Below are 18442 nucleotides of genomic sequence, written 5' to 3' on the forward strand. Positions count from 1 at the left end.
AAAGGAACTCTGGAGAGTTTTAAGGGAAATGTAACACCTTGCAATCCAAATAGTGACGTTATATTAAATAAGTTGAATCCCTTGACATTGTCTTGTATTGTGTAATCTTTGACATTTGTGTTGCCATTAAAACCTCATATATAAATAATAAATTCAGTTAGAATCAGCCACTCAGTATAACATCATGGCTTACAAATAAACTTTGCGTGTTAAGATTTGTTATTCCTTATTATTTCATTGCAAATCTTAATTTGGTGAATAAATAAAAATGGATCACTATACAGGCAAACAAGACACACAGCATTTCAGCAATGATTAGTCAGTGAAGATTAATGATGGAGATTGTCTGGCTGAAAACTGTCTGGAATGACATCTAAAATGAAGATGATAGAGATGGTATTTTTAAGGTACCATAACTTTGAGTACAGTGGGACTTACACTTAAAATTTCCTTTGATGCCTTGTCATCTTTGAACTCTACAAGAAAGGTTTGAATCGCTTTGTACAGTTTCGGGAATGGCCCCTTTCAAGGAATTTGTCAAACATGTATATGTTTTGGTTGTTTTTCTGTACTTCATTTCCACGGTGGTGTTTTTCATTCTACACTCAATCTATTTTTTGGTTGTGGGTGTGCCTGCATATTCAAAAATGTTTACATGCTAATCTGCACAGGCGTACACTGTGAGTTCTAATGTGGTGTGTGTTTGTCCGTGCACTCTCACCATCTCTCAGCAGTGCTGACTGAATTATGCATTATTCAGAGTTTAATATTAGACGTTACATGGAGGTAAATTGGAACTATCAATCATCTAAGACATTCATATGTGCCAGACTCTGGGAATAATTTCTGAAAGGCAAAGCAGTCATTGGAAATCAGGAGTGATTGGCTGGGGAAATTGGGTGTGGAAATTATAATTATTATTTCTTCATTTTCCCAGCTTTGGCTCATTCTGATGACATTAGCATTATTAGCCATATGTTAGGGATAATTATTATTTGAGCTCTTGAGGATGCTGATGAAGTGCACCCGGCTAATGAGTTACAATATATTCAAAACTCAGAAAGTCAGACGTTTCTATCAAGTCTAATTTACATGTCCCTCATTCTGAGTGTCAAAAACAGGAGAACATTGAATATGAGTAACAATTTCACATGGAATTATACAGGTTTGATAGCTATCAAATTTGAAATTCTAATAAAATGAAAAATTGACATGAGTCAATTTTAATAAAGCCTAGCAGGCCTAATAGATAGACTGTACTCCGACACAGTGGAATACATCAATAGAAGCTGCGTGCCCGTGCCTGTGTGTGTGTATGTGTACGTATGTGTGTGCGTGCATGTGCTCAAATGTGTGCATCTTTCTTTAAATGCTTGAATGCTGGGTCAAGAGACTCCCCATCAAAGCCCATCATTTTCAGAGAGTGGCTTCGCATCATCAAAAATGTGGTCTAATATGCATGAATAGCCATGTCACACTGAGCCATTTTAGAGACATTTGTCTTTGAAATGTGATACACTGCATTAGCTCCTCTTAGAACTATTAAAGCATGTCAGGGGAAATACTGACTGTATAGAGTGCACAACGGGATTTTTTGTGTGATTTTCTTATTAAAGCTGGTTTACATAAAATAAAAGTCCTACACCAAGGGCTGGGCTCAAGAGCCAGCTCTGATTTGGAACTGTTAGAAGTGAATATTAGATTTACACTTAGTGATGCCTGAACAGAAGCTTTGACCGCGGCGCTTCTGTCGGCTGTCATGCACACACAAACAGTGTCTATGATATGGCGACCAAAGCTAGTACCTACAGTACAAATGTGGCCAAGACATGCAAAAGGCTGCAGGGATACAGTAAGCTGAACAGCGCATGAGAGAGGAGGTCCTCAAAATTAGCTAACAGTATAACTGTGTGTATGCCAAGACAGCGAATAATCATACTACATCTTTATTTTATATTTTAATCAACAGCAATCACAAAATAACTACTCATTTATCACTAGACTGGTGAATCACTGTTTATGACAGCCTAAACCTGCTGTAAATATCCTCTATTCTGTATTCGTTCCCTTTATTTTCAAAATTTATTGCTAAATTTCTGTTAGCACTAATGACCACTCGTGATTCATAGGTACAGACATTAAATTTGCATTCCTTTGTATTCAGACCAGAGCCACAGCTAAATAATATACAGCACTGCACTGCTAAATCTCTTTTTGTACCATGCATTTCTGGGCTGCAGCAAAGGGAAGACTGTGTACTGTTGCAACCTTTTTGCATTTCTCTCAGTTTCTATTCAATGCTATTCAATCTCTCTATTTTACAGTGTAAGACAGGAAGAATGGAACATTTGTAACACGCATTTGTATTTGGGTGAACTATCTTTTTAAGTTCCCCACAATGAGTTGTGTATGTTGAGTAATCTGATTTAATTTGCCTTATCTTGGGCGCAGCGTGTTGCGACAGTCCCCACCCTAACCATGACATGACAAAACATCATGTGCTAATTACACACACTGACCTAAACCATGTGATGAAGGAGTCAACAAAACAAGGACTCTAAGTAAGTTTTGATTAATTCATGCAAAAAACACACACACATAGATACAAAGTCATTTCAGTATGACAGAAATATCGCTCTCAAAGGAATTACTTTCATACCTACGAGCTTTTTTTTCAATAAATGCAGCAGCAGATGTTGAATTAATGAGGTTGGTTGCAAATGACCCCTGTTGCAACTGTCCCCAATGCTTGCTTTAAGACATCGCTATGCAATGACATGCATCATATATCCAGGGCAGTAGTCTTTAGCTTGATAAATATCGGTGATAAACAGATTTTGGTGTCAGACTCTCAGAAGTAATCCATTGTAAAAGGCTTCCTGCCTCAACAGTTTCATGCAGCCTCGAGCATGTTACATATTATGAATAAAAAGACTGACTCTTAAGGCTCATCCTTGAACATAAAACCTCCATTTCTGCTGTCAATATCATTCCTGCTTCTTTCAAATAATAACCTACACCTGAATACAAATAAGTGATCTCGTTGTCGATATAGGAAACGTCTGCATGATGTATAGATTTAGCAGGTTGTTAAAGCGAAGACTGGAAGTGTAATGACCACAGGTGATCACTATTAGATCATGCTATTCGTGTAAGACGCAACATTATTCTTTGAAGGCCCATGTAGAAATGATGGTAGTGTGATGCTTTAAGCTGTTGTATTGCACTTAATAGGAGCTTGTGGTGAGTGGGTACTTCATTGTCAAAACATATAGTGTGAGACAGGCTATTGTTTTTCACCAGGAGACAATTTTAATGATGCAATAAATGCAAATATTTCAATCCAGAATTTGAGAGTTTATAAAGCCTGCATCATACAAGCCCACCAGGTTAACCCTAACCCAGTGGTGCCCTCATTTTTTTCTGGCATGGCCCCCTTCAGAAGCTGAAGTTCAATTACAATTTCTAAAATAACATTTAAAAAAAACCATGCAGATATAATTGATAATATAATAAGAAGGTACCAGTTTATCAAGCCTCCTGAACTCCTCATGAGTCTTGACTTTAGCTGTACGATAGAGCTGTTTAAAGCAATACCAAATACATCATATACTCATATAATCTGATAATACCTAAAGGAAATATAATGGAGCATGTTCCGCCTGTATTGACTGTGTCTGTGATGCTGTTCAAAGATCAATGCAGTCTTTGGTCACTAAGCACATTTAAAAGTCATGAGGATAACTTAGTCTCTCTCAGTTATTTGTATGCAGTTTGGCAAACGCTACAGTGGGGCAGATTGATTCTGCAGGATCGATGCATTGATCCACAAGCTACTTGTTTGGTATTGATTTCGTTCAGTAAACTATCAATAATACAAGACAAGTGTACCTGCATCACTTCCAGAGTTTTCAGTGCTTTTGTATAATTTTTGTGCCAGTTATTAGCCCCATCATTTTTATTAGCTCACCCATGTCACTGACTGTGGAAAAAGACATGAGAATCTAGTGCACATCTGCTCACGGTAACATTATTCCTTATCACACTTCTAAGAGACGGCAGAAAGGAAACATAACATGTTGTGGTGCTGTTTTTCACCTGTACATAAAAATGCAGCAGGATGCACTGTTAATGACAAGAAAGAGAGTGAGTAACCTCTTCAAACATTTAAAAACAACACACCCTAAAAGTTATAAGGAGGCTGAACATAAACGGTAAGACAGTTATTTATTTTATTATCATAGTTGTTATAATATTGTATTAAAATATACAATTTTTACACCTATTAGTACTAACGTACTTACCTTGTACTTATATTTGCTTTTGTAATAAATTTGTTATCAATGACCAGTACAATCTTTTTTTCCCCCTTAAGATCGGTCACAATTTAGAAAAATTGTATACCAACAATAAAAATGATTAGTATCAGTGTCAGTGTTAACTGCTTCCTTGATTGTAGTTTTTGCCTTTGTTGTAGGTCAAGAGAACAACATGCAGCCTTTATTCTCATGTAGTGGTGTTACACCATCTAGTCAGTAGGTGGCGCCGTTCTGTGGATTAATTGGACAGCTGTTGGCAGCTGTAATGCACGTGCCACTCAATAAATTAACGTTGTTTCAAGCAAGACAGCAACACCCAGCAGTTTTCTTTGGACTATGATATAATGTTCACTTGAACGCTGTAATTGATTTGAACATGGATGTAAATGATATATGACGTGTTTTTTAGTGTTTGGGTATCATTATGACATGTGGTGTTTAGTTTCCTGTTGTAAGCGAACGTTATGAGTGACACCATGGTTGCTAAGAGTGCTTTCTAGAAACAACACAGACAATAAAAAAAAAAAAAAATGTTAATAACTGGTCCTAATGGTATGTATGATGGGAATGTAGATTCAAGGGGTTATGGCTGCATGAACAACTCAGAATTTGACCAAGGTCTTGAAGATTGAGGGATGTTAGGTTAGCTCAGATGTGGTCATATTTTCAGTGCCACCATGTTGTATAATATTATTGACTAATTATGTGAATTTTAAAAGGAATTTGGGAAAAAGGTTCTGTAACATTCAGGTAAAACAGAGTCAGGGTGCTGCGACTGTACATGTTGACTCACTGTAAAGGCTTTGCTACACTTAATTGAACAGGACCTTAATTAGTGTCATGGGTAACACCTGCGTTTATTCTCCTATTTCATATCAATATAACTGTCATGACAAAAGTCTATTGGCTTTGTAAGAATCTGTTAAAATATATATATATATATATAAAAAGTTAAGGATAAGGATTTATGTTGGGATATTTAGTGATTTGACCAAATATTATATGTTAAAATTTGAGATTATTTTAAACAGCAGGTCTGAAAGTAAGGAAAAAATGACCAAATAGGGAAATTAAATATTTTGATATGCTAGTAATAAAATGAGGAGTAGCTCCTGCCTCACTGTCCATTGATCCACGGTGCTGTCTAGCCTGTGTTTCCCTTGCTGGCGGTCAAGACATTTTCCTGGTCTGGAGAAGGTAAGACTTATTTAACAGCAGACATTTTGACTTGTCATAGTAGGGAAAGCGCAGGTGTTACTCATAACATTAATGAGAGCTCCCAGTAAGCCATGACAGCCTGACAGCATGCCCTGAAACCGAAACAGCTAAATGAGATCAATTCAGATGGCATCCATTTTATGATTTACACCTGTGCTTTTCCTATTGTGACGTACCAAAATTTCTTCTGTGATAAACACCAATCGTGTGTCAGCGCAGTGGTTCTCAAATAGGGGTCCGGGGACCTCCAGGGGTCTGTGGTCAGTGGGTCTGCGAAAAGTTTTCAGATTTATTCATTTGAATGATCATATATCATGTCATCAATATTAGATTTTTCTATTTTTTCATGGTTCAGTTAATAATATTTGAATCTTTTAAACTAAAATAATTCATAGACTACATTCTATATAACTTAATAAATGTAGGTATAAACCTTCCTCCTACTAGTCAAGCACACATCACAAACACATCACCTATAAATGGAACTGGCTGTCTCTAATCCAAGGGAATATTTTCTATTGTTTTTAAGGGGTCCTTGACTGAGAACAAATTGAGAACCTCTGTGTTAGTGGACAGCAGATGTGAAGGAGGATTCACACTCCACCCACAGTGTTTCACATCCCCCAAGGAACCTCTTCCTTTTTGCAGAGCCGTCATGCGACCCATCTTTCCAACTTAGATTTCATTTCAAAGCCTTGTAAATATTTAAGCCGTGTCATTTCATGTGAAGGGTAGAAACATGTTTTTGATTGTGTTCCCTAGAGAAGCCACCCACTCAAACATGTTGAGAACATGGCCTCCTGATCACAGAATACTTTGGATGTGACCTGGAGATGGAGCAGGAGATTGGAATAAAAAAGCTTGCTGCAAACTGTTAGCCAGACAGCTAAACCAGTTAGATTTTAATATGTAAAACTTAAAAGAATAAAAAGAGGATACAAAGACAAGATAAGGTTAGAGGGGAGAGCAGGACAATGCTGCAGAGCCAACAAAGCATGGAGTCAGACAGCTCATGGGTCATGGGGGTAAAGGGAAAGGACACCCCAATGAACTTCAGAGGTGTGTGCATGTACTGAATGCCTCGGCCTGTTTGTGTGTGTTGGTGTAACACACACATGTTCATTTAAAGTGTGTTTTGCTGGAAGGAGCGGGTGCGGAGGCCTGTCAGGTCGTGGTGTGAGCGTGGGTCAGAGGTGCCCGTCCTGCCAAATCCTGTGACTCAGGGTGTGAGTAACCTCTGTGTTTGTACATGTGTTCATGTGTGTTTGCCTGTGTGTGGAGCAGAGGAACTTTTTTCGACTGCGAGCAGACAGGAACAACCAAGTGCACACTTGTAGCTAATACAAATGAACAACTGAAACCTGGAAACTGGGCAATGTTACAAAGTGCTTCGTAGGAGGATAAAAGGTTGCATATATCAGTAACGTCCATGACTCAAACACAAAAATAGTTTAAAAAGAACAGAGAGTATGTACTGATATTTATATTTACCTACATGTTACATGTCTTTTAGTAATTGAGTAATCTATAGATTATTCTGGCAAATAATTACATGCAAGATTTTTACGTGTAATTAAGTATTTTTACATTGCGGAATTAATGCTTTTACTGTGTTAAGGTAGCTGAGTACTTTTTCCATCACAACAGGTCAGTGATCAGTGTTTCATCAAACACTCTGTGGCTGTGTGAATGAAGTGTTTTATTTATGATGGCCCGCCACATCAAAAACATCAGCCCACCTTTCTCAGTCGTGTCTAGACATTATAACGTGTGCATACTTCATTCAAGTCCCTCACTCTTTAAATGTTTCGTGTTGCTGTTTGTTTTTGTTGACTGTTACTGTTTTGTGATGTGTTTCTGTCTTTCATGTGCTGCAGAACAGGAACCTGCTGTAAACCAGTTTTTAACTGAGTCAGGCTCGATTAATTGTAACTAATTGTTATTATGTTACTTTTAATCTTCTCCTGTATAATAAACTAAATAAATAAATAAATGAATGAATAGAAGGGAGGCCTTTTATTTGCAAATATCTCGCGAGATTTGTATCCCTTGATCCTCGTAAAATGAAAAGAACTCGCGCGATCTTTCGTGGGTCTGGGGTTCCTTTCTAGACACGGCCCTCTTGCTGTCTCTCTGTTAAACTAATGACAGCAGACTGTCTGTGAACAGCATGATGTTACAGGCTTTATTTGTGCGGACACCCAGGTATAGTCTGTGACCAATTTTAGCATTTTTATGTTTTTTTAAACAGGCGGTTGATTAGTGATCAATCTGACTCCTCCCCCTCACTCACCTGTTCGCTCTGCTCTGACGAGGCCTGACAGTTTCTGACAGAGAAACACAGACTCTCCTGTTTACTGTAAAGGCCTCCGTATATAGTTATTTAATCTTATAAATGCACCTGGTTGGTGTCGATGTCATTCACCATCACTTTAGTTTCTTTTGTTTTAATGAACTCCGTCATTAACATCAAGTCTCCTCCACGTGCAGCTTCTCTGCTGCTGTGAAAACTGAATCGCAGGTGAATATATACCTGGAAAAGAAAGCCAAAACGCAAGTTGCGGGTTGAGTCATGCCTCTCATAAACAATCTTTTGGTGAGTATAGACACTGACTTGCCTTGCAGCAAGGACACAAAGCAAACAAAAGTTTTTTTTCAGCCTGCAGTCGAGTTGCCCGCAGAATTAGTGGTAATTAGCGACAGTTAAGACGGACAGTTGTAATTTTAACCGGTGAATGTGCGGGGTTAGATGCGAAGCCCCCAACTGAATGTTTTGTACGCTACTCTTTTAAGAAAGGAGAAATAACAGCTCTGTACCATTGGATCTTAATGAATCCATGTGTTTTGCCAACTGTGGCAATTTTCACTCGCATAAGGAGTGTGATTCTGTACTGTAGGATACACCTTTATAATGCAGCATCCATACTAGCAGGCTGAAGTGGACAAAATACAGTGAAGACATTTCTATTAAAGATCATACACCAAGGTGAAAAATCAGCAATTCATTCACCACAGCTTATTCCATTGTCCAACTACCTAAATAACTCTAGTGTAAATTACCTGCTTTATAATTGCTCTTGAAAACACATTATAGAAAATTACATAAATGCAAATGAATTGAAGCATGGATGCTGTAGGTGGATAGTAGCCCTTTTTCACAGCAGTCATTTTGACATGACATGGTTGGGTAAACACGTGTTATCAATGATACTAATTTATGTTCTGTTACAAACAGGTCAAACAGAGTCAAGGTGCCGCAGTTGTGTATGTTGGCTATCTGGAAAGTCTTTGCTACACAAAAAGGAACAGTAATTAGTATCATGAATACGTGTGTTTATTCTATGTTGTCCAAATACAAGGTGCACATAGTGTATGTTTTAATATGTGCGCTTTAGGATTGAGTTATAGTTCCCACATATGCCTTAAAGGTGTTAAGGGTAAGATAGAGTAGTTCCTTGATTGACTGTTTGGTTTTCTCCCTTTCAGACTGTAGAAGTCTAAAGAAATTAGTAGGTGTAGTAGTTAAACTTAAAACTGTGACGTGTAGCTTTTTTCTTTGTTGGGAGTTTTTCTTTTGCTGTTTAGACTTTGTTCTCCAAGGAAGTTGCTAAATGCTGGGTCCTCCACCATGCTGTCAAAAACAGGAGGCTTTGTCTGAGCTTTTCATGTCTTATCTAGGCCTGAGCCAAATGAAATGTCAGGCCATCATTCCTCCTCAGTCCAACGGGGAGCTGCACACAACTCAAATCAGTGAGAATGTGCTACAATTAAATGTGTCCCCAGAGCTACAAAAGCCCCCTCTAAGCTGAGGTTCCTGTTACATTGTACCCTGCAGGACGTAACACATCTATTCAATAGCAGCTCAACTGTGCCTGCTGACAATAGCCCAGGAATAACATTGGGGTGGTGGAGTATTGTGACATTTGATGGCGAATGTGTAGGCACTGGGATTATCTGTGAAACAGCCAATTTACAGTGAGCCAACTTTGCAATTTTCTGAACACAGCACCTGTCTGGACACTAATCACAAAGGGTTTGTGCCTTCTCTATACATGATCACTGGCTTCCTCACACAATAAATTGCTCACAATGATGTGTATTGTTGTATGCAGAGGCTCAAAAATTGTATTGCTGCTGGGTTTGGATTCAGATTTATTGTCTGTCAGTGATTCTGGTGATTCAGGCTTTGACTACAAGAATGCACTTAGCGGAATCACTCAAACCTCGCTTTGCTCACAGAATGTTATTGTATTTCATGTGTGTATCTGTCATTTTACGAAATAATGTGAATACTGCGTCAGAAAGCAGTGGGATAATCGAATATTATATGAGCTGATGCCATAAAGCACTGCTCCTTAGTGTCAGTAAATCACAAAACAGCCACAAGCCAATAATGAATCAATTGTTCTACTATACAATGTAGATTAGCAAATTTTCCTGAAAATACAAAAAACCCCACACAGCCAGTGGGTACAGACATTGTGACTTGTGGAAACAGGTGTAACTAATAACGGCTGCATTTCATTTTGGTGTGCCAGTGCAGGGGCTCCGGTATTGTGCAGGCTGGCACACAGGCATGGCTTACTGGCACAGCTAAATGGAATGCAGCCATCATTAATGTTATTAGTCACACCTGTGATTTTCCTGCCATGCAAAGGTCTGTCATGCCTATTTGAAAATACAGTACAGTCTTAGAAATAAAGGTGCTTAGCAGAACTATATAGTTCTCCTTGTCCTCAAATGGGAACCCTTTTTGGTTCCTGGTAGAACCTTTTATAAAGGTTCCACTTGAAGCCCTTTCAGAGGGCTCTACCCAGAACCCAACATAAAGTGTTACACCTAGAGCCATCTGTGAAAGGTTCAAAGGGGGTTGTTTGGATGAAAAGGGTTCTCTTAATCTTAGTCTTAACCCTTTTTTAAGTAAGGATTCATCAAAGGCAAATGGTTCTGGTTAGAACCTCAGCCTCAGGAAGAATCCTTTTGGAACCTGTTGTTTTCAGGTTGTAGGTCTGACATAACTGGATGGTTTGTGGAAACCAAACCAAACCACCGCAGCTCAAAACTATTGCCAAGGAGCCACAGATTAAATAATTGATGGAGCTCATGTTTACGTCAGTTCATTCTGTTGTGGCGGTGCAGGGCTCCAGTTCATTGCTGGAGGTGTTTACTGTGAGAAACAACTGCAGGACTCCTAAAAGACAGTGAGGCAAGACTTTTCTCTGCCCACTGACTTGCATACTTGGCTGTCTCATTGAAGAGAAATGCGGCAGTCAGCCAGCTGGTGTAATATTGTGGTCTTAGTTTGCTGGGGTTCTGGTTGCTCAGGAGCCAAACTCTGGTGACTCATCTCCACTTAGGAGGGGAGATGCCAGACACACTAGTGGTGTTTGTCAGTGAGAGTGAAAATAACCATCTGCGGGCCATCTCGCTAGCATCTTTTATTTACCGACACCACCCTGTCTGGCCGGCTGTCTGTCTGGTTGCTAGCTGACTGGCTGATAGACTGAGTGGATGTTTGATTTGCAGGCTGTGTGGATCCTCATCGACTTTGTTAGTTGACTTTCCTAATACTAAAGGCTCACTTACCCTGTACTGTCTGTTAAGCTCTCTAAGTTACATTATTGTAAATAAATATTTGCACTCAAAAAGCCTGCTTAAAACTGCAAAACAATAAAATATATACCCTAACTTGTACGGCAGAAGTCTAGTTGTGCATCTCTATGTCATGTTAAAAGTGAAAGGGTGAAATTTGCAGGAAATTATAAAGCAGTCGACTCCATGATGAAATCCGACTGTCAGTCTGTTGATTATTTAGTCTTTTACTGGAATCAGGGCCGCTGTATTGACAAAATCCTGTCCCCATGGTGTATTCTCTCTAGAACTCACAGACCAATATCCTGATTTCCCTGACTTTTTATTTCCTTCTGTATGCTCTTCGCTCAGACAGGAAAGAGGCACTGAAGCTTTTTATCGATAATTTAAAACAATTGCAATTAATGTTACAAAAGGCTTAAATTATAAGCAATTTTACAGATATAGATGGCTCATAGAAGTGTCAGGTGATGCATCTGTTCTCTAATGTATTCAGGCCTTATGATGAAGAAAAAAATCTGATCTATCTATGAAGGACTGATGCTAATTTGCCACAGTTGGTGAGGCGGTGTTTGATCAAGGTCAAAGACCCAGACGTTTTGTGTTTTTTAAGTAAAATCAAAATAACTGTGAGAGACTCTCATCAGTTAGAGACACGCCTCACTTTCCTGTATCCTAGATAAAGTAATTAAAATCGTGATAAGTGGGGCATCACATTTTAACGAGTCTACAAGGACCCCTATTTGTGAAGTGACATACTGGCAGTGACACAGGTGAGAAGTGTGACAGTGTTTGTGTGTGTGTGTGTGTGTGTGTGTGTGTGTGTGTTGCAGACTAATTGCCGTTTATATTTGGAGTCCAGGTTTTGGTATTCATTCAGTCATGGCACTAGCATTCACTGTGTCCACAGTATTGTAGAGGCACACTGACTGACTGACATGTTTAAAGGACTGGTTTCACCTGACATTAAGTGTCATGCTATGTCATTTTCTACATTTTTTCCTATATGAACTTAAATTTGGTATAATGTAAAAAAAAAAAAAATGACTTCACAAGTTGTATTTACCCTTTATGGGTTAATTCAAACATGATTTATCTATAATAGCATTATTTCCATAACATAAAAGTTATGTGACACAATACAACAGTATTTCAACTGCTGCTGAGTAGAACAAATACAAGTTAATCACAGTGCAATCATTTATTTTCAGACCACTTTGATTTAATTTCCTGCCAGAAAAAAATGAAACAACTGCGCGATATTTGGGGTTACCTATTTGGACATCCTTCATCAGAAATATATTGTACAAAATCCATTAATATTATAATTTTACTTATTATTATTTGTGCTTTTATTGTTATTTAAGCATGGTTTGTTAACCATGATCTCAAGTTTTGGAACTACATTTCCCAAAGTAAAGAGGAAGTGTAATGCTGCCATGAAGTCTATCCATGATTTGAGCAACAACTTGACCCCCCTAGATATATTTTGGCAAATTGGCACCATTAAAAGTTTATCAAATTAGTTATCAGCTGTTCCTGTGTGCGGTGTACCTATCAGGGCTTAACAATGAGGATTTCCCTATAGACGTTGCAGGCCTAGATGAAACATTACAATTAACTTCAGTCTTTGTTGTTATTCAATAATAAATAAAACCGTTTAAGGACAAGTATAAAAAATCACTTTGGGCAAGTAGATATCTGACCCAAAAACAAAAGGTTGAATCCTGGATATACAAACAGCTATCAATGCATTGCTTTAATACTGAAGCTTAAAAAGGAGATGATTCTCAGGCAGGTTCTGGAGTTAAAAGGAGCATCTCTTTTTCCCCTATGATTTCTATGCTTTATTTGCAACACACAAAAAATATAATAATATCCTTTGAAAGTGTAAGTCACATTGAATCTCCAAATAAATGTATTTGTGTGTTCAGGTTTGACTGAATTATGGCTCTTAGACGGAATACGAACCTCTGCAACTCTCCTGCATCCCCTGAGGAGGCTCGACTCAGTATGAAAATCTCTAACGAATCAGAACGAAGTCATTTCTGGTGTTTTGATAAATGCTATTATTTGTATATGAATTCTGGGAAACTGAATTTAAAGTAGCTTAATCTGAATTTCAGGTTTTTCAAAATTCAGATTCAGTTGAATGAGAATAGCACTGAGTGGCAGCAAATGTACATCAGAAAAGTCAACATGAATATTTTTTTTTTTTTTTGGTAGAAACTTAAGTACAAATATAGATTGACTTTAGCTGTTGCTTGTAGCACATGATGATTTTCCGACATAAGTGATGATGCATGTGAAAAATGGACAATATGACAGAGATGTAATGATTGAAGAAGTCGCAAGTTTTGCATTGTTGCTCCCATACTACTGTTCTGTTTCTCCAAAGAGGAATTGATTGAATAATTCTGCATGGATGCAAAGTGGGAGACTAAACAAACAAAGAAAGCAGATTTATTGAGCAGGCTTTATAAATGGATACATTTTTGTACTTTTAAAACTACAGGCAACTTAACTGCGTTTCTTCTTTGTGTGTTCATATTAGCAATGCCGGTGCCAGAGCAGCCTGCGGAGCAGGAGAAGGGGGCCATGGTTGCCCCTGTGATGCCAGCCTCCAATGGAGATAGATCTGAGACGGAAACAACCTCCTCCATCCTCGCCTCTGTCAAAGAGCAGGTAGGAACTCTCCTGTGTATATGTGTGTGTTGTACATGTGCCAAACCTGTATGGTGTTAACTTTGATAAGAAAGGCACGTCTTTGCGTTTGGTTGCCTCACTTTCTCTTGCTCTTTCCTCTTCTCTTCCCTCATGGCCCTTGAACAGCTTGCTATGAGGTGGGTCAGAAGGTTGCCACTGTTACTCAGGGAAAAGGTACTCTGCTGCTTGAAAGTGTTTGAAGAAACCAAAGATTGATTGGTGCCAAGGGAATACAAGAGTGTAATGGATGGAAATGATGGAGATTACAGGGCAAGAGCTGTAGCCAAGTAGACATAATTGAAAAAGTCATTAAAATCAAGGCAATTACTCGATGGGGGGGCGTTGGAAGGTAGCTGCATCACTGCAAGAGGACAGGCTGGGCCATGATGCTGCCTGATTTCAGGTTTGTAGGAGGAGTGGGAATCAAGGAAGGAGAGGAGGACAAAGAGGGAAAAGAAGAGGAGGCAGATGGGATGATGTAAGTCTGGATGGGTGAGTTGTGTGAGAAAATAGTGAGATGGGTGTAGGACAATAATATTTTCTTTTGGAAGCTACTGAGATAAAAATGTTGGACTGAGAAGGGGAGGGAGGGAAAGATCGAAGGGCGAAGTAGCTGTATCGGTTTGATTAATGCAGGTCTTTGTGTCCAAGTGGGAGTTTTGTAGACGTCATGTCAGCAGCCTTGGTTACTACAGAGTGTGTGTGTGTGTGTGTGTGTGTGTGTGTGTGTGTGTGTGTGTGTGTGTGTGTGTGTGTGTGTGTGTGTGTGTGTGTGTGTGTGTTTGTTGGCTTGCACAGTTAAATCAGTAGTTTGCTCATTGTGTTTATTTTATTATCTCACCAGGCTTAAGCTTGGCAGTGGTCAGAATCAGAATCCGAAATACTTAATTGAACCATGGGGAGAAATTGTTCGTCTTACAGATGCTCCCATTCAAGAACATAAAAATGTATTGCATAGAGCAATTAGAGGAAAATATAAAGAATATAAACAATATGAGTAAAAATATTTACATTGTCATGCAATTGCTTGCGAGGATGTATGTGACCAATGGACCTGGAGTTTGTCTGCAGCAAATCTTGCATACTGTTGGAACCATGGGCCTAATTTTTTGTGCAAATTTATGACTGTATGCTGACGGACCTCTGTGATTAAGAATTTAAAAAAAAAACCTTGAAAAACCTTTGGCCAGAGGGTCATCACATTCTTGTGAATGCAATATATCAAGAATGTGATGATGGATTTTTCTCAAACTGTGACCACTGTGGTCACTGTGACCTCGAAAAACACATTTTTGGCCGTAACTCAAGAGTTCACATGCTAATTATGACAACATTTTACTCATCCATTATCTAATAGGATAATAGCACTGCTGGATAACCATTACTTACATGTAACTAGTTACATGTAATTAAATCACAAAATAAATGTAATTGTAATCTGTTAGTGAGGAAAAAACATGTAATTAAATAACTAATAAATAACTAATCAAAATGCTGGTGATTTCAAAGACGTTACATTCAAATATTCTTTTCTCGTTGCCTGGCAGAGATGAGGAACTCTACTCAGTGCACTCTTGTTGAAGTATAAAACTCTTACACACAAACATGTGCATGACCCTTGCTTGCATGATGAAAAGACCCGACTGAAAAAAAAAATTCTCTTTAATTGCGCTTGGTGATTTGTGTTTAGCCTTGGACTTATTCCTTTGTGTAATGGAATGCTGTTTCGTTTGGATTTAGCTCATCAGCAAGTGCAATACACCATAGATTTATCATTTTGCCTATCTACATTGACTCTGAAGTTCTCCTTAATTTAATACCACAAAATATTCCATTTACCCTTACTGAGTGAAGGACAAGTGCTGATGGCAATTTAAGCTTTTTTTCCCTTGTAAATGGCATTCATTTGTGTTTTTTTTCCTTCCACCAGAGAACCTCTCAGTGCTCTCACATTACTGAATCACTGACGCATGCAGTGTATAGTCAGATCCATGCTTTGGACCAGATTTGAACCCGCAGCCCCCGCCTTCCCGTTGAGAGAGCAAATGTACAGAAGTTACCCAAACGGGAATACATCACAGGCGTGTAGCTATTGCTGAAGTCTTATTTTCATCTGCAGTGCAACAGCTCTAAAAACTCTTCCCCTGAGAAAAATGTTTTGAAAATCCAAAATGAGTTCCTTGAACAGTCATCAGACGGCAGCATGGATGCCTTAGCATTCAGGTTTTTGAGCAACATGAGTTTTGTGTTACAATAAGCCTAATCAGCTCCACATAGCAGCTTTTTGGAAATGGCTGCAGTGACTGCTGGGATGTATCTTCCCCATCAGAAAATGCCTCAGTGCTCTAACATTACTGGATCCTTGAAGCGTACCTGATTGAGTCAGATCCATGCGGCTTTACTTCACCCAAACATTTTACATACTATTCAAATGCACCAGACAGTCCACTCTCTCTCTTCTTTTCTCTGGAGACATGCAGGATGCAGTGGGGAGATAAACAAGACATTATTCCTGACCTTTCCTTGAGCAAGGTATTTGACCTTCAGGGGTTCTGTTGGAGCTGATTAGTGGCCAGCGTTAGAAGACTGTGGCTATACCAGATAGTCACCAGGTATAAATTTAATGCATTTATTGCATTGATTTTGTTTCAAAAAGTCCTCTGAAATCAACTCAACTTTGCATGTGCTGCTACAGAGGTCGAAAGTTTTGTTGCACAGGCCTTTAGCGTGAATATAAAATGTCTGTTACCATCTCTAAAACTGAGTGGTTTTCTCAAAAACTACTTTAATCTGTTCACCTTGTTTGCCCTTCCAGTTCTCTTTTGCCAACACAAACACCTACACCTCTGGTCTGTTACTGCGCAGGCCACATCGCCTTGCCCCTGTTTTAAAAAGTCGATGAGAAAATGAGAAATGCTAAACTGAGTCACTACATATACCTGGGCGCTCCACCTACGTAAACTCTATTGCAGCGTCCGAAATTCCATACCAACATGCAATTCAGTCCTTTAAAACAGTATGTGATATTTTGTTTTTGTGTCTGAAACCAACAGTACATTATTGCAGTATGCAATCACTTGGCACTACACCGGCAGAGACCAAGACAGATCTGGCATAATGTCAATAATAGGGGTGTAAGAAAGTATTTATAAACTTGAGTATTGGAATATTACATTTTGTAATCATGTGATTCATGTAAAGATTAATGGCAGTGGTTCATTTTGTGTCGTGTTGGAGCTCCCAGCTGCTACATAACTGTGTTGTTATCTGTCTTTATTGTTCAGATTGCATAAAAATGTAAATTTTTAATTTTATGCATATGGTGGTGTGTTATGGCAGTTCTTCTAAAATTTTATTTGAAAAAAAATAAACAACATATCACCTTTCTTACAGTATCACAATGTATTGCAATATATTAAATCGTAATCCCTGCATCGTGATACGTATCATATCATCAGATTCTTGTCAATACACAGCCCTAGTCAATAGTGCTTCAGTTTAAATATAAGTAGGGTTTCACTTTGCTATATCTTAAAAATTAGTTTTCATGAGTTACATTGGTTACATGTCTCCAATTGGTAAGAAGGCTTTCAGGAAATTACATGATCCATGCCGAGCAGAAAAGATTCACACTGCTGTTTTATTTGCATTTGATAGTCAAATGTTGGGTATATAGTGCATAGTATGTGATTTCAGACGCAGCATGTGTGTGGGAAATGAATTACCTCATCTCACACACAAAGAAGTGGCTGTGTTACACACACACACACACACACACACACACGTTGCAGTATGTTGCTGTATTGCATGGGTTCTACATTGGTCATTTCATTCATCTCACAGACCAGTTTTTTCATAGCATGCGTGACATATATGTTCCACTGTACAGCCGTGAGCGTATGTTAAACAATTTTTTCCAATACATCCTTTTACAGCCCCTCTCCTCTCACCCCCTGTAGCCGTTCGTCTGTTTGTGGTCCTACAGAGTGTCTTGTAGATAAGGTAGTGTATATGTATATGATACAGTCGCCTTCAGCAGGTCTATTTTGCACAGCACCATGACATTTCATGAATAATACATTTCCACACCAGGCACACATTAATGTCTAATAATAATTGATGGCGTGGACAGGACAGAAGTGTGGTATTATATGATAGTTTTGAAATATCCACTCCACATATCACCACATCTTTAATATAGAGCATAGTTTTCATGATTTTCTACCTAGTCCACGATTTTGTGCACAATAAATGCGTGCGCAAGTGTGTAATAGAGGCATGAAGTAAATGTGTGATAAAAGGTTAGCTCTAAATATAGCTCTCATACTCTCTCTGCCTCACACTGGCATTCTCTGTCCAGGTGTGTATGCCTGTGTGTGTGTGTGTGCGTGTGTGTTCCCGCTTACGAACATATCGCTCCAGTAACCCAGCAGGCCCACTCCCGCTGCGGCACATCATCATGCCTAACACATACCTCCTTCCACTGTCCGTCGAGAATACACACGTGAGGATACACACATGGTTTGGATTCCATTTAGCAGACACCATCTGTCTGCTTGTGAGTGTGTTTTCGTGTTGGTGAAATGATTTCCTACCACTGTTAGCTC

General features: G+C 38.8%; 1 protein-coding gene across 2 annotated transcripts in view; it reads left to right on the forward strand.

Moving 5' to 3' along the window:
• Positions 1-18442, forward strand: part of ctnnd2a (catenin (cadherin-associated protein), delta 2a) — a 328733-nt gene that overhangs the window by 34569 nt on the left and 275722 nt on the right. For both annotated transcript variants that reach the window (XM_084746984.1, XM_084746983.1), the window contains exon 2: positions 13684-13814. In XM_084746984.1, coding sequence (XP_084603110.1) covers positions 13686-13814 — 129 coding nt within the window. In that variant the 5' untranslated portion in view covers positions 13684-13685. The remainder of the gene's footprint in view (positions 1-13683; positions 13815-18442) is intronic.

This window comes from Lutjanus erythropterus, chromosome 21, assembly GCF_056507025.1.
Source record: "Lutjanus erythropterus isolate fLutEry1 chromosome 21, fLutEry1.hap2, whole genome shotgun sequence".
NCBI lineage: Eukaryota > Metazoa > Chordata > Actinopteri > Lutjaniformes > Lutjanidae > Lutjanus > Lutjanus erythropterus.